Here is a 15,039-nt window from a genome sequence, read left to right on the forward strand (position 1 = left end):
GGGAGCTGAGAAAATCGGTGCAAACCCAAGCGAACCACAAAACCTAAGCCAAAAAGCAGACGCACCTTAAAAATGCGAGCACATTTCCCCATTTGGCACCGATTTGTTGAATGCTCGAAACTAAACCGACAGATGCTTTATTTAGCTTTAGCCACTGGATTTGCATTTATTTGGCGCGGGTTTTGGGATTCAGAAAAGAGGGCGTTTAAAAATGCGCTAGCTTCGTGAATTTTTAGATAAATATGCAACCTGAAATGCTTCAGCTTGTCAAATGTTGTTTAAAATAATAACGTCAAAAGAATTAAACAAAAGGCGTTTAAAAAAGTAAACAAAAAACTTAAATTTGTCATGCATCTACTTAAGCCTTATTAAGGCATTTTTGAAATGTTTTTTATCCATTAGTTTTCTTCCACCTTGCCCAACTTCCGAACTGATTTTTGCCATATTTTGACCAAGTCATTTTGGCGTTACATAGGTATTGGTGTTGAACTTGAATTTCGGAAGAAAAAAAAAATAAACCTGCAATCGCATTTAGTTGAAAGACACGTGCCAGCAAGTTGTCAAGTACAATGTTCGATTATTTGCGAAAGATGAAATAAAAGATTTCGCTATCCGCGGAATCGTTAATAGAAACTGGCACACACAGTCGCGCCGCTCAAAGACAATGACGACGAATAGAACACAAGGCAGCGGTTTGGTTTGGGGACTTAGATCCGAGACTAGACCACGGCTGCTAAGTTTATTTTATTTTATTTTATCAAGGGGGTCAAAGTCAGCTCAAGAGCCGAACCAGCAATCGCCCAGTCATCAGCGGCAAATGCTTTGCCCTCGCCTGCCACAACGAAATCTACTAATAACCCCGACGATGCTGATTTCTAGTTCTCTGGGGCGATATTTATGAGGAGGCATTAGGGTGATGGTGAAACACTTTTCTTAACGACTTAATTTTAAATACATATCCTAAAACACAAAAATAGAAACACTTTTTTGCTTAGAAGTCTTTTCATTTTTTTTATTGTTTTGATTCGCCTTACGTTTTGTGATAGATCTGCAACTATAATGGTAATATCTTATGCTCAATAGCTCCTGCCATTCTGATTTTCGGGGTGCATATGTCTGGGGAATGGGTGATAAAATTGTAAGTAATTCAGACCTCAGCGATTTCAATTTTCTTTTAATTAGTCCGTACAACTCTCATGATTCTAAGCTGTAAATACTAATGCCACAGTAGGTGATATAATTGCATAACTTAAAGTAGAAATTGCTTGGCTGGTTTCGGTAGCCCTGAGCGAGAGTCTCCTCGGGGAGCGAGAGCTCCCAATTAGATTTGAATTGTGGCTTTAGTTTCGCTTTCGGCCAATCGCAACTGCAAGCAACTCTGCACTACCCAAACAATCGATCAACTTAGGATAATATTAAGTAAACGAATGTGAGTTTTATAAATAATTGTACATATATTAAATTACTCTACTGCAGATTTCATTCGACAATCAAATGGTTATTTTTTCCTTTTAGCTAACTTTTTGCCTTTCAATGGATGACAGATTTTGATGATAAATGCGAGTAATCCTCAAATGTGTCTTGAATTTCGTTCCGTTGGACTTTCATAACAAGGTACAAATGCTCACCAAACGCTAAAAAGGTTGCATTGTAAAACTGCGCTATTTCGCAAAAATGTATCGGATTTTTGTTGGTTTAAATATATATGTATGTGTGTGTTGGGGGGGGTGTGTATTATGATGATTGTTCTTTTGGCCTCCGCATCAGCTTCTACAAGGTTATTGGTTCGATGGGGACAGTACACTCGCTGTACATCACTCGGTACATTGCCATTTCTGAGATGCCGTGGTAGTGCACAAAAGCAGCCGCAATGACCAGAATGTGGAATATTTGATGAGATTGTCCCTGTGACAAAATAAGGAATGGGTTATTTTAGTACTAAACGCAAAGGCTTCGCATAGGCATACCCATATGTCGAATTTCCCAGGGAACCAACGTTCGGGCACTCGAAGAGCGTAGAGAAGAGCTCCGGTAATGTATAGAAGACCTAATTGATACCAATTACTTAAAATAAAGGTGATTTTATTGATTTTGTACTACTACTCACCCATGAGAATTAGCCATCCTAGACTGGCGCGACTCATCTGGCTAAACCATCCCTCCATGATGCTGTAATGCACGGCGGGAATCACACCGGACAGGCCAAAGCTCATGAACACGCCAGCGCGCAGTGGCCGAAGTCCCGGCTCCGAGAACTTGTCCCACAGCGAGACAACGATGGAGAGAACGCCCAGCACGCACACCACTGACAGGTAGATCACCTTTGGCTGGTAATGACAATAAAATCCATAGTACAGCCAAGGAACAAAGGAGCCCATGATGAGCAGCGCAATTCCACAGTAGTCTAGTCTGTAAACAAAACGATAATTAATACACGACTAATGAAGGAGCGGGTTTGGGAAAGCACTTACTTAGAAAACAGTCTTCCCATCTCTACAGAGTGACAGCTAAGTGTGTGAAAAGCGAATGAGAATCCCAAGCACACGATTGCCCCAATAAAGAAGGCGCCAAAGACGAGCTTCTCCTGAGTTTGAATCTCCACAGAGGGTCGCGATATGAAGTACAGAGCCACGCCGATGAAGGCGATGCAGCCCAGCAGATGTGTCCAGATGTTGCCAGTTTCCGTGTGGACACGGAAGATCGACTTGAAGCAAGCGCGGAACGAAGGCAACGGTGGGCGATGGCCACGGTGCAGGAAATCGTTGTCCTGCAACCACTTGGGCAGATTTTTGTAGTGACACACCTTCCAGCTGGCTTCCCAAACCTATTTATAAAAAGAATTATTAATAAAGGTTCAGAAACATATCATTTCTACACTTAATGTTTGCCAAAAGTAAAAATTACAACACAAAAATGGGGGAAAAATAAAAAAATTTATTGCAAATATTTTAAAATTCAATTTAAATGCTAATCTTGAGTCTTGCAGATCTTATCTTTGATAAAATTGTCTTTTCTTACCTTGCGCACGAATTCCTCCGCCTGCTCGGCGGCATTATGGGCCAAAGCTCCCAAATCGATTTCATCGGAAAGAACGCCAGCCTTCAGCACTTCCGTCATCTGTGGAGAAGAACCAGATATTAATGTTGCCTTAGGAACTGATAACAAGCTTAGAATATAGACTGCAATAACAAAACTAAAAGCGAATTCAACTGACTGCACTATCGGCTGCCTGCGACTCGATTGTGGCCTCATTCTGCGTTTGTTTGTAACTTGGGACTTGCTTCAGATCCGCCTTCGCATTCAGAACCGGGTCCGTGTCGGTCACACGCACGACAACCTCCGGCTGGGACTGCGGCTCGTCTCTGGGCATCTTGAGCGGCTTACAGAGATTCGTACTAAACTAAAACTAAGTGTGCGAAGCAACAAGCGTCCGGACTTTGAGGCTTCTGACAGTTGCCTACTCAGTTGAATCAAATTGTTTAGACGGTCTTGGCGGAACAAGAAAACAGCAAAAGCGAATGATAAGATAAGCTGTCCCGAAACTGTCTCTCTCTCCGGCTCGTTATCAGCCACCGCATCTGACGTAGAGTGCCTATGTATATTCCTTGTCAGATGCCGTGAGCTGAGTTTGGCTTTTAATCCGGTCTTGACCTTTCAGGCTGACGCTTTCGACACTGATTGGCCAAGTTTAAACTTTGTATAGAGGAATTACATTAGGCACCTCATAAATAACAGTTGGCCAAGTCTGATAAGGCTTTCTGATTGCAGACGATTGCTTTAAAGAACCAATTACATTTTATAAGTATTGCCAGACGAATGAATGCGATAAAGTCGCAGGCAAATTTCAAAGGTAAACTCCTAAGAATATACAGACTTTATAAAACGGCAGGTACATTTAAATAAAACAGAAAACATCGATGAAAAAAATAGTCAGTGAGACTTCCCTAGCTTTCAATCAACAAAGCTGTTAAGCAGGGCCGTAGCTAGCATGGGGCAGGTGGGGCGGTGCCCCAGGGCCCCCGAAGGGAAGGGGCCCCGCCGGGGCAAAAGACTTCCGTATAGGGGGCCCCACATTTACTTGTTGCCCCAGGGCCCCCGAGGCTCTAGCTACGGCCCTGCTGTTAAGCTTATTGAAAATTTAGATTTTGGAACTTGAGTTTTGGATAACCATTTTGGGATGTAAAGGAGTAACTTTTAAAGATTAATTGACTACGAGACGCTCTCTACGATAGTTAAATGCCTATCCTGAGTCAAAGTCAATTTTTGTAAGGTACAGTTTCTTGCAAAAGAAAAGGCCCTTTCTGCACATTGGCACCTTTTGTAATTAGCCATTAAACCATGGACGAACACGACATTCAAATGACTGCAGGGCGCAGTCAGAGAAGTGCGACTAACAAGTGCTGATAACCACACGTTGGTGGGTCAGCGATAAGGGCTTTCGCACATGGGTGCGCAATTGTTTTTTTCGTTTTTGTCTTTGTGGAAAACAGACAGAAAATGGAATGCTTACCTCCGCCTCAATAAGCTGAGTGTCCTCGGGGGTCGAGGGTAGCGGGCATCCGGCATCATCCTCTTCTCCCAGTTCGTCGTCGTACTCGAGCAGGCCCAAGTCGTTGGCGCTGAGGGAATCCTCCGGCCCCCAGCCTCGGCGCTTGCGAAGAATCATCTTAACTTCTTCGAAGATGTCCTCCTCTACCTCGTCGCTGCCGCTGCCGATCTTGTTGGTTCCGCGCAGAGTGGCGGTGGTGGTGGTCACAGCGTCGGCAGTAGCGTGACCCGAAGCGTCCATGCCAAACTTGGTGCTAGCGGTGGTTTTGACTTCCACTTCAGCATCGTTCAGATCGTTCGTGGAGCTGTGTCGCTCGAGAAGAGTCGATTCCGAATCCATGAGGCCCGTACTTTCTTTTAGCCTTCAAACAAGAAAGTTCTGAAATATAAATGAGAACTAATCAGTTGGAAACGCTTGAATTTGGTTGCTCGGAAAAGGGGGAAACGTTGTTTGTGGCGTCGCCAGCTTGCCACAATCGAGAAATTTGATATTTATACTTGTTTATTGGTGTCCGCCTGGAACCAATCCAATCGCCGTCGTGCCAAGTAACCTTTGTATCCCAGTGAATCGGTCGGTTACAGTTTTGTGCTTGTGTGTACCAGTGCGATTCATTAGTATTGCTTTGTTTGTTTAATCATTTGGCGAGTCAGATGCCAATTAAATTTTTATATAAGATCACTCAGATGAGTGGGCGGGGAGGGGTGATGGCGGAGTGCAATGATGGTGACTCCGCAGTCCATCAAAAAAACTTTGGAACTTTGATTGATAACTTGAACTCTTCAGAGCTCGACCTGAAGGCCACGTGTAAAAGGTTGAGAAACTGGTGTACAACCCACTCCAAGTTTTCACTTGCGAGTTTTTCCAAACTATTGAGGCCACCAATGTCGTCACAACCAAGGGCCTAATCAGCTGCATCCAATGGGATCACTTACATTGCTTAAATCGCGCAATTGGGGTAACTTCAATTGAAGGCGCTTGAAGTTAACACTGGCGCTGAGAACTAGTGGCTAAGCTTGGTTTAATTAAAACAAGAAGCCTATTTTCTTCGTGTGTTTTTCTCTAATTTTCTGGTAAGTATGGCTGCCTATGAAAAAAGGAAAATGTGTACTTGATTTTTAGGTGGGTACACACTATCATATGGTTTTAGAATTCACTATGTGGTCACACTGCTAGTAACAGCTGTTAACACTGCTCAAATTTAACACAACAGCTGTTGGGCTCAAAAACTTTCTCTGTTAAAGTTAACAGATTGTCAGACTGTAAATGTAGCGCCAATATTTAAATTATTTTATTTTTAATAAAATGTAAGCATTATTGTTTATATATGTAGGCATTTTACAAATGCATTTTGTATACAATTTTTTTTATTTATTTAACAAGGTTCTCAAGGTTCATTTTGCTGCATACTATGTCGATTTCTATAATAAAAAATATAAAATTAACAAAAGAAATATAAGCATTATTTTTAAGCATTATATATAAGCATTATATCTTGTTATATTTCCTTTTTTTTATAACTAATTGATAAAAAAAACTTCTTACTCCGAAAATATTTTTTAATGAGTTTATAATGCTACAAAGAAACTGCCGGCATAAATAATGAATGAAACTTCATTCAAGCATTGTATTTGTGTTACTTTGTCATTTTATGCTAAATGATCTGCTGTTTTAGTTAAATAGCCCTAAAAGATGTCAATAATGGTCAATGAATGGAGCTTCATTTTGAGTCGTAAAGCTATTTGTGTTACCAATTTACGCATCTTGTCTCTTTTATGAGAAATTTTCGACCATGTGTAAGACCTCATCCCAAGATGCCGATAATTTGTAACTCGAAGATCTGCTGCACTTATAACTCACTTTCTAAACAGTAAAGCTCATTGAGTTATTATTAGACATTGTTGAAACTTTCCTACCTCAACCACTCAATATTCCTAGCTACCTGACAATTATTATAATTGTAGTTTCTGAATATGTCCGTTAAGCCTAATATTGTAGTTATTTTCCAAGCTTATTTATTAAACTGATATTATGTTACAATTATCTTATTACAATTACAATTACAATGTAAAGTATCTTGTCGTTGTTTGTTATCTAACACCAACTTTATAGCCATTAACTTTATACCCTTTATAATCAATGTGATCTTTTTTTTTTTTGCGTTCTATCCCATTTAACATGTTTATCAAACTTATAGTTTCTTTGCTAAATGAATTTATGGGCTATAAAAAAATTTTCGAAAGATGTTTTAAAAATTGCCCCTCTATGAATACATTCTGACACAAATTGTAATAAACCCTACAATGTACTTTCTTTGAATAAATTATTCAACAATTAACGAGGGGTACTTTTTATATTAATAAATCGAAACTTTTCCGCAGCTTCTTAAAGGTTTCCATGCAAACTTGAATCAATATCTATAAATATTTACTAGGACTGGAACTACCATGGACAAAGAAAAACCCCATTAAGGAATCCAGGCCAATAGCATTAATCAGTCTCGCCAAAGTCTCGTGCCTTGTGTAGTCGGTCTTTGGTGTTCTGATAACTCTGTCAGAAACTCGGCCAAGGATCTGAGGCAAATTCGCAATGACGCGGACTCTGGACTAGCGGTATTAATCGACTGAATTTAAATAATATCGCTGAAGTTCAGGGCCATTATCACGAAAGAGAAACACCGATAATAGACGCCGCTCGAATGACAAACGAACGATAACAAACGCAAAACGGCTTTTTGTTTTTGCCACATAGTGGCGTTTTATAATGAAAATGCTAAAGACCCGGAAGAGCTCATGTCCGGCGAAAAATATATTTATGTATTTATACATGTATCTATAGTGCATTGCATTGATTTTGGTTTATTACACAGTTTTTTTATTTTACAGAATCGCAAATATTTGGGAGGGCACTTAACACTTGGGTGGGTCACAGGCCGTATAACTTCCCATCGTTGATCTGCAAATGCTTTCCCATCGGCCCAAAAACGTGTTAACTGTCCCCCGATAATCCTATTTACGCAAGTATTTACGTAGAGCCGTAATAGTGCCGGAATAGGGCGTGTCACCAATATATATGTATGTACGTTATCCAGACAAATGACGTGACGGCGATAATAAATCAATTGTCTAGCGGTTAGTTGGCGGCCAATTCGTGTTACCACCAGGAAAATCCACACAAGAAAAAAATTTAAACAAAAGTGCTTTAATTTTAAACATTTATTTAAGATATTTCTATTATTATGTACACAAAAATAGGAAACAAAATACTTTATTTACTTTTTTTGTATAAAATCACTTTATTTCTTTAAATAAAATTTAAATACTAATTAAAAATAATAAAAACACCTTTTTTCTCCCCGTGAATTTTTGTTTTCGTTTTCTTTTTTATAGTTTTTGGCCGGCTTTTTGTGATACAATCTGCATGTTTTTTTGGTCAATCGGGAAAGGGTTAATAAACTTGTTAAAAATAAACCAAGAAAAACCCATCGAATGGCTACTACGTTTGGCATTTTTGCTTTCTTTTTGCGAAATACATTCGCCTTAATTGCTTCAAACTTGACCTTACCACCAGAAATCTAAAAATCATAAAAAATCAGCAAAGACAGAATGACGAAAAGAGTGTTTCTAAAAACCTCAAAACTTAAATTGGCCATTAACGCGACTTCGACTTGCATAGGATCGGAGGCGAAAAACAGAAAAAAATGTAGTGTACCGCCGAGCGAATTGCCCAAGCAGGTGAGCGCCGGCTGAGATGTCAGCGTTGGCAGCGACGTCGGCGCCAAATACTGGCCGGCGGGCTGCAAAGCTCGTACATTTTGTTTATTTATACAGCCGAGCGAGTAGAACTCCATATTAGTGTCTTCTTGGCGTTTGAGGCGGTCGAGTGCGATTCCGATCCCGAAACCGTATCTAAATCTGATCCCGAATCCGAATCTTAGCCACGGGTTAGTACCAGTCGCAGTGTGTGCTTGCCAGTGTGTGCCTGAGTGTGAGTGTGTGTGTCTAAGCCAAGTTTGAAAGGAGGGCCAATAAATAGAAGCCACAGAACAGGTACGGAAGTGCTGACATTTTTGTGGGACAACCCAGAACCCAGACGTGCAAGTGTTGCATAAATTAGAGAGCACGCGTGCGGGGAAATTGGTTATACAACGAATTGGGTCAAAACTGGATTGGCAACACATGAGAGTGGGAGTGCGGGCCAGCAGTGTGAGGTAGGGTGAGATGCAGATGCAGAATGGCGGTGATCTTGACTTGACCAATTTTCGTGCTGCTGTCGCTGCTTTTGCCACTACACTTGCCACTGGTCCCCTCCAGTCTGTCTGATTTTTCTAGTCGACCTTAACCCAATGCATCGTACATAGATTAAATGCTAAAAACTGGCTTGAGGAGCTGCAATTTTGCCAGTCAGCCAAGGCCAAGACTCTGGCAGCATGGCAGCATTGAGGCGGCCAAATCTAAACGATTTGAACTTGTAATCGATTGCAATTCAATTTGCAGCTGCATTGGCCTTCAGGCCACTAGTTAGCCAACTCAGTCCGCAGCCCACACTTAAACGAACCCCATCTTCTGGCCACGAAGATGACCACACTTCGTGGTTGGCAAACAAATTAGATAGAAGTCAGAGGAGCCGTTCCCAACAAAGAGACTCCGACGCGTCCGTTACAGTTCCCAAAGAAAACACAAAACGTCTTGGGTTCGGAACAAAAAATCCAATTAACGCTGCAAATATTTGCCAAGTAATTAAAGGTTGTCAGTCAGCCAGCGAGACAGACAGATAGTCAGTGGGCCCAAAAAGTCCCCAACTTTAAACTATGGCAGTAAAAAATATAACTGACCAAAAAAATCGTATTTTAACAAATATTACGTATACGCCTATTGGTCAAAGCTACAGTTCTTGTTAAAAAAAGATTCTTTCATTCTTCTTTTCTAGCTTCTTTTATAGTTTAAAATAGTATAGTATAGTTCTTATAGTCATAAATTCTAATATTTTTTCCAAGTGTATCTTGGCGTTAGATATAGATACACTTGTATTTGGCTGAGTCGTCGGGTTTTGCTGTCCCTCTCTGAATACCTCAGCTGGCGGGCTGAAAAAATTAAATTACAGCGCTAAGCAAGCATAAAAGCATAAAAGATGTGCACTTGACACATGCAAGATTAACCTGTTGCACTGGCCCGGGCCTGGGGCGTTGGGCAAACAATGAGCGAAAAACTAACAATATCTACATATATATAAAAATTTCAATATAGGCGCTCGACCCGATGCCGAACCCTTTTTACTCAGAATGCACAGATCTAAGCAACACCTTAGAACTAACCTACAAATGGTTTAATGTATTCGGGAATTTCTCAGGGCTAATTGTTGTCATTGGCAATGCACACAGGTGCGTGTGAAAATCGTACTGAGAAAACATCCGCCCAATTGGTTTCCATGCACTGAGAAAATTCTTCTCTAAGAAACTATCTGTGTTGAAGATTTCCAACCACGTGTTAGAAATGCACATCTGTCAAATGCAACAAAGCAAATTAAAACAAAAACGTGAATATCTTCATGCACCTTCAAGTGTGGCGCATTAATAACATTTAAATCGCAGATACAGATACAGATAGAGATAGACTGAAAGATATACATACTTTGTCTTATGACGATGAAAGACTAATGCCCCATCGGCCTTCGTTAGACCTGAAATTAGTAGCAAATTAAGTTGTTTTTATTTAAGCCTTTTATTTTTAGAGGCACAAATCATAAAAAATTAACGCTTATTGGGTGCTTTTCCGCAACGGCCAGACGCAGCCAAATGCTAAATAAATTTTCGATTAGTCACTCGCAAAAGGGAAGCGAATAGGAAACACCAAAGCGAAACATTTAAAATTATGATACGTACTCATGTTCGAGTACAAACACCAGCCCCTAGAGGTTGGGTAAATCCAATTCCGAGTCTCGGTTCTGGGTTCTGATATTCTGATAAACTGACAGCCAGCAGCTCTTAGGGGTACAACGTCGATTCGCGAAAGCCCAATCAATTATGCATACAATACACATAATTATAATGCGTGCCCGGCCGTCTTCTTGTGCGTTTTAAGCTTTTTTATTCAAAACTGTCAAGCGGAAGAATCAGCTTCCATTAGCGACCTTTGCTTTTGTTTTAAAAAGTGTGGCAGAAGGTGTTTCCCAAAAAAGAGTTATCAAGGGGTTAGCTGGGTGGGCTTTAACGTCAGCGAGTAAATTCAAAGGCAGTCAGCGGAACAGTCGCCTGACTCAACCGCCACAACAGGTGCCAACTGATTTTCTAAAACTGGGAACTGCCAGCAAGTGTCAGCCATTGGCGTCACATTTTTGGTCGTGATGATGATGCCGCGAGCTCACTTTTCCTGTCTCCAGTGTCAGTCTTTGGATGCCAAGTGCTTTGCATACGAATGGGACTCGAAATGGGAATGGGACTGGTATGGGGTGTATGGGATATATGGTTATGGGAAGGCAATCACAGGCTGACTTATACTACTGCCAAGTAACCCTGACAGAGACCTAGTCCCCAGCCGAACCAGTCGCTGTCGCTGCTGACAGTCGAACAGTTGTAGTCAGCAGATATCAATCATACGCCGAGTATGTCCAATTAGCGACAGCTGTAAGCTCCCTTCTTCTGGCTCTCCAAATTTAATTACACGCCTTGTAATCCGCAAAAATCCATTGCAATTAGAACAGAACACAGAAGCTCCTTGTCCGGAAAACTCCAGTCATTGGATATTCATTAGAAACTGAAGCAGGCGGTGCAAACAAAGTTCTATAAAGCAAAAATAAACGGTTCGACTCCAAATAAGTGTGTGTTCTAGAGTCAGCCTCTAGAACTGGATTTCTACGAATATTTATATAATACATAATATCTTGAAGAATATTGAAGGCTAATTATACGAAATCAAGTAACTTTTCGAGAATCTTCGGCTGAACGAGTTCCGGTTCGAGTTGGCTAGGTCAGTGGTTTAATCAAAAAAGAACAAACACACACTCACATACGAAACAAGTTCTTGGCGGTAATATGTAATTGAATACATTGATAAGCCATTTTCAATCAAACCCTTTCCGTGTGCAATTTAAATAACAATAAGAGCCAAGAAAACAAGGAAAATAAGCAAATCAAACGGCCATCTTGTTGCCATTTACATACATCGGGCTAGAACATTAAGCACGTGTTTATCGGTGTGAGTGTGCGATTATATCTCGAAACCAACACCACAAAGGCAGTCAGATACACAGATACAACCTGTAGATACCAAGATGAATGCCAAAGTTATACTAACTTTAGTGCCAAGGCGAAAAATTCAAATGAAGCCTTGAGTTTGGCTTTTTTCAGGTTTCCAAGCCATTGACTTGCGGTCGTGGTTGGGCCAAGAATCTAAGATCTTTTAAGCCAAGTGAATCTCTGGCTACAGATAGAATCTACAGATTGTGGAGATTGTCAAGCTACAAAGTGCATCGGTGGCACCATTGCTCGGTGTCATCTCTCCAGCCCAGTTTGCTGTCGTCATTCATCATTCAATTTGGTGTGTCCCGTTTGGCTTTAAGGGGCTAGGAATATCTGAATATCTATATAACTCAATAAGCGATTTCTTCGCGCCTTTCATTAATAAATCGTTTGCGTATCTGCCTAGGAATTCCAATGCAGATCACGATCACAGGTTCGCAGTTCGCCAGCCAGCATAATCAACTCCCGACCAGCTTGCGGCTCGCGACTTACGACTCTCGATTCTCTGTTCGATTCTCGGCTCGATTCTCAACTCGGCAGAACGTGCTGAGCCTTCGAGATATCGAATATCTTTTCATTCAATATTTTGGCAACGCCGCGTGCGGACGTCGGGCTCTGAATTCTCGATTTTGGGCGAAAATTTCTAAAGCTCGTTTATTTCCCATTATTTTTCAGTTGCCCATTGCAGAACGAAACATGACGACCTACATGAAGATCTTCGAGGAGCGCTACTCCGGCCTGGCCAAGGGAGTTGGTAAGCTATAAAAAAATGCTCGTAAAATTTAAATAATTTTATTCTATAATTTTCGATTTTTAGATGAGACCGTGGACAGCTGGTTCCTGATGAGTTCCCCAACCCCCGTGGTTGCTGTGGTCTTGGTATACCTGGCGTTCGTCTTGAAAATCGGTCCCGAGTACATGAAGAATCGGAAGCCAATGGACCTGAAGCGCATCATGGTCTTCTATAACGCCTTCCAGGTCTGCTACTCGATTTGGATGTGCCGCACGGTGAGTCCATAAAAACGCGACCGGTGGAATTTATTCAGATCAGAGCTGATTGATGTATTATTCATTTTTAATCATAAGCAGTGTATGAAAGAGCTTGTCGGACATACCAAGTAATGGGTTTGGTGGCATTTGCATTAAAAATGCAAAGATTCTTCAAGATGAAGATATTTTTAGTACTAAATTTTATTGCAAAACTATTAAAGAAAGTGGGGGAATATATAGTCTACATAATATATGGGCTTTATTGGATCAAACAAATAACCCCAAGTCTAATACCATTCATTTTCTATCTCCATTTTTAGTCCATTCAAGAAAGCAATGTGATGGCTTCCATTTACTCCAAGAAGTGCGAGATCAACCGCACCCGGGAACAGAACCTGACCCTCTACTCTGGAGCTTGGTTCTACTTCTTCTCGAAGATCATCGACCTGCTGGACACCACGTTCTTCGTCCTGCGCAAGAAGGACAACCAGATCTCCTTCCTGCACGTCTACCACCACACCGTCACCGTTCTCTTCTCCTGGGGCTACCTGAAGTACGCTCCTGGTGAGCAGGGCGTGATTATCGGCATCCTCAATTCGGGAGTGCACATCATCATGTACTTCTACTACATGGTGGCCGCCATGGGACCCCAGTACCAGAAGTACCTCTGGTGGAAGAAGTACATGACCAGCATCCAGCTGGTGCAGTTTGTCCTCATCCTGGGCTACATGCTGCTGGTGGGCGCCAAGGGATGCAACATGCCCAAGACACTGACCTTCTTCTTTGTGGGCAACACCGTCATTTTCCTATACCTCTTCGGCAACTTCTACCGCAAGACCTACAACAAGGCCAAGAGCATCGATGGCGCCAACGGCGCCAAGCGGACGACCGGCAGCAGTCTGGCCAAGTCGGCCCTGAGGGCTGCCGGCGGCATGGGCTGCATGCCCCAGACAATGAACGCCGGAAAGTACAGCCTGGAAAACTCGCCGCCCGGAAAGGCGTACATCGACCTGAACAACAACAATGTGAAGCCGCTGAAACTCGAATGAGGAGTCGTTTTCTCGTTTTGTGACGTGGTTGGGTTTCAATTTAGCAATTACGTTTTGTAACGCGGGGCTTTAGTTCGTACTTGTATATCTGTATATCTGTGTATCTTTACCATTATCCGTAGTGTCTGCGATGAATACCTTGTATAATGTTTATGCCGGGCAGGCAGCCGGATGATTTCAAAAACCCAAAAAGTAGCTAGAACCCTAAGTGATTGAGTGTGATTGTGGCCAAGTCTGACTGTTTAATGTTAATGTTTTTCTTAGCTTTGAGTGAGTGCGAGTGTGATAGAGTTTTATTAATGAAATGCAGCCGTAAATCGTTTCTCGCAAACAAGAAAAATTCAATAAAACTTCGATTTTTGTATATTTAATAAAAATTAAAAAAATAAAAAACTCAAGTGTCTGTTCTTTGCCGGCTCGATTCGGGTTTTGGTCTAGCTCTGGGATATGGGTTTTTGGGATTTTTTCTTCCCCCTGCTTTCTGCACGAGGCTTTCGTTAGGTAACCAAACAAAAAATGGAAACCAGTTGGATCCATCCCATTATTTATGACGGCATTCAAAAACCGATCCCCAACCACGCGCCACGTCCACCCAATTAAATTATGCAGATCTGCAATCCGCAAGATATTCTTCGGCCATAAAGCGTGATTAATACCTGTCGATTAATCTTTGAATCGATGAGATTTTCGGTGTCATTTTGGTCGAGTGTCCTAGCCAAAAGCTTGGCACATGGTACGCGTGCTGGACCGCTGATTATGCAACACCGTCTTGTGGCTATTGACCAGTTCTTGCTAGCCTGGCTTAGACACCATGGCGACTGGGAGAATGTTGCTTTTGCTGCCAAATTAGAAATTCTAATCAATTTTTTGTTGTATTTATATCTTGGCATTGACTCACATGCCACGTTTTGAACGTTTTTTTTATACTAAATCGTATAGCACATCTATTAATGCTGATTTGCAAAACAAAACTCTCTTGTTGGAGTCAAAGTTCAAGGGCCTGATAAAGAATTCAACGTGTATATAGTAGTTTTTGTCGCCAACTTTGTTGTTGCATTGGACTCCTCGAACTAATATACCCTCAACAAGAAAATGCCTAAAAGTATACCCCAAAATAATTATTATGGAAATTATTTATAAGTTCGGACTTAAAATACTACATATATCCACTCGTTCTGGTCTTGAAGAGTTTCCAATCGAACCGATCAAATCTATGC

General features: G+C 41.4%; 2 protein-coding genes and 2 long non-coding RNA genes across 10 annotated transcripts; 2 read left to right on the plus strand and 2 right to left on the minus strand.

Annotated features, from left to right (window-relative positions):
- Positions 1-1,430: 1,430 nt before the first annotated feature.
- AdipoR (adiponectin receptor) lies at positions 1,431-5,623 on the minus strand. Of its 3 annotated transcripts, XM_043212064.2 has the most exons (7): positions 5,482-5,623; positions 4,511-4,927; positions 3,019-3,117; positions 2,472-2,824; positions 2,108-2,409; positions 1,968-2,047; positions 1,431-1,905 (listed from the first exon to the last, which is right to left on the minus strand). In XM_043212064.2, the coding sequence occupies exons 2-7, from the start codon at positions 4,886-4,888 to the stop codon at positions 1,771-1,773; spliced, it is 1,347 nt and encodes a 448-aa protein (XP_043067999.1). In that variant the 5' UTR covers positions 4,889-4,927; positions 5,482-5,623; the 3' UTR covers positions 1,431-1,770. The 3 variants fall into 3 exon arrangements, with proteins under 3 accessions (XP_043067999.1, XP_070137103.1, XP_043068000.1); XM_070281002.1 differs by lacking the exon at positions 3,019-3,117; XM_043212065.2 differs by lacking the exons at positions 4,511-4,927; positions 5,482-5,623 and adding an exon at positions 3,215-3,385.
- Positions 5,480-7,816, plus strand: LOC138926531 (uncharacterized). Its single transcript, XR_011443082.1, has 3 exons — positions 5,480-5,619; positions 6,928-7,374; positions 7,432-7,816. It is a non-coding gene; the product is annotated as an uncharacterized lncRNA (long non-coding RNA).
- Positions 7,817-8,390: 574 nt separating this feature from the next.
- On the plus strand, positions 8,391-14,216 carry bond (james bond). Of its 5 annotated transcripts, none has more exons than XM_017244464.3 (4): positions 8,391-8,489; positions 12,459-12,537; positions 12,601-12,791; positions 13,094-14,216. In XM_017244464.3, the coding sequence occupies exons 2-4, from the start codon at positions 12,480-12,482 to the stop codon at positions 13,820-13,822; spliced, it is 978 nt and encodes a 325-aa protein (XP_017099953.1). In that variant the 5' UTR covers positions 8,391-8,489; positions 12,459-12,479; the 3' UTR covers positions 13,823-14,216. The 5 variants fall into 5 exon arrangements, with proteins under 5 accessions (XP_017099953.1, XP_017099956.1, XP_017099954.1 ...); XM_017244467.3 differs by having other exon boundaries at positions 8,478-8,595; XM_017244465.3 differs by lacking the exon at positions 8,391-8,489 and adding an exon at positions 11,267-11,511.
- LOC138926605 (uncharacterized) lies at positions 13,889-14,890 on the minus strand. The gene is made up of 2 exons (XR_011443181.1): positions 14,721-14,890; positions 13,889-14,660 (listed from the first exon to the last, which is right to left on the minus strand). It is a non-coding gene; the product is annotated as an uncharacterized lncRNA (long non-coding RNA).
- Between the last annotated feature and the right edge of the window lie 149 nt (positions 14,891-15,039).

The sequence above is a fragment of the Drosophila bipectinata genome, chromosome 3R, assembly GCF_030179905.1.
Source record: "Drosophila bipectinata strain 14024-0381.07 chromosome 3R, DbipHiC1v2, whole genome shotgun sequence".
NCBI classification, from domain to species: Eukaryota; Metazoa; Arthropoda; class Insecta; order Diptera; family Drosophilidae; genus Drosophila; species Drosophila bipectinata.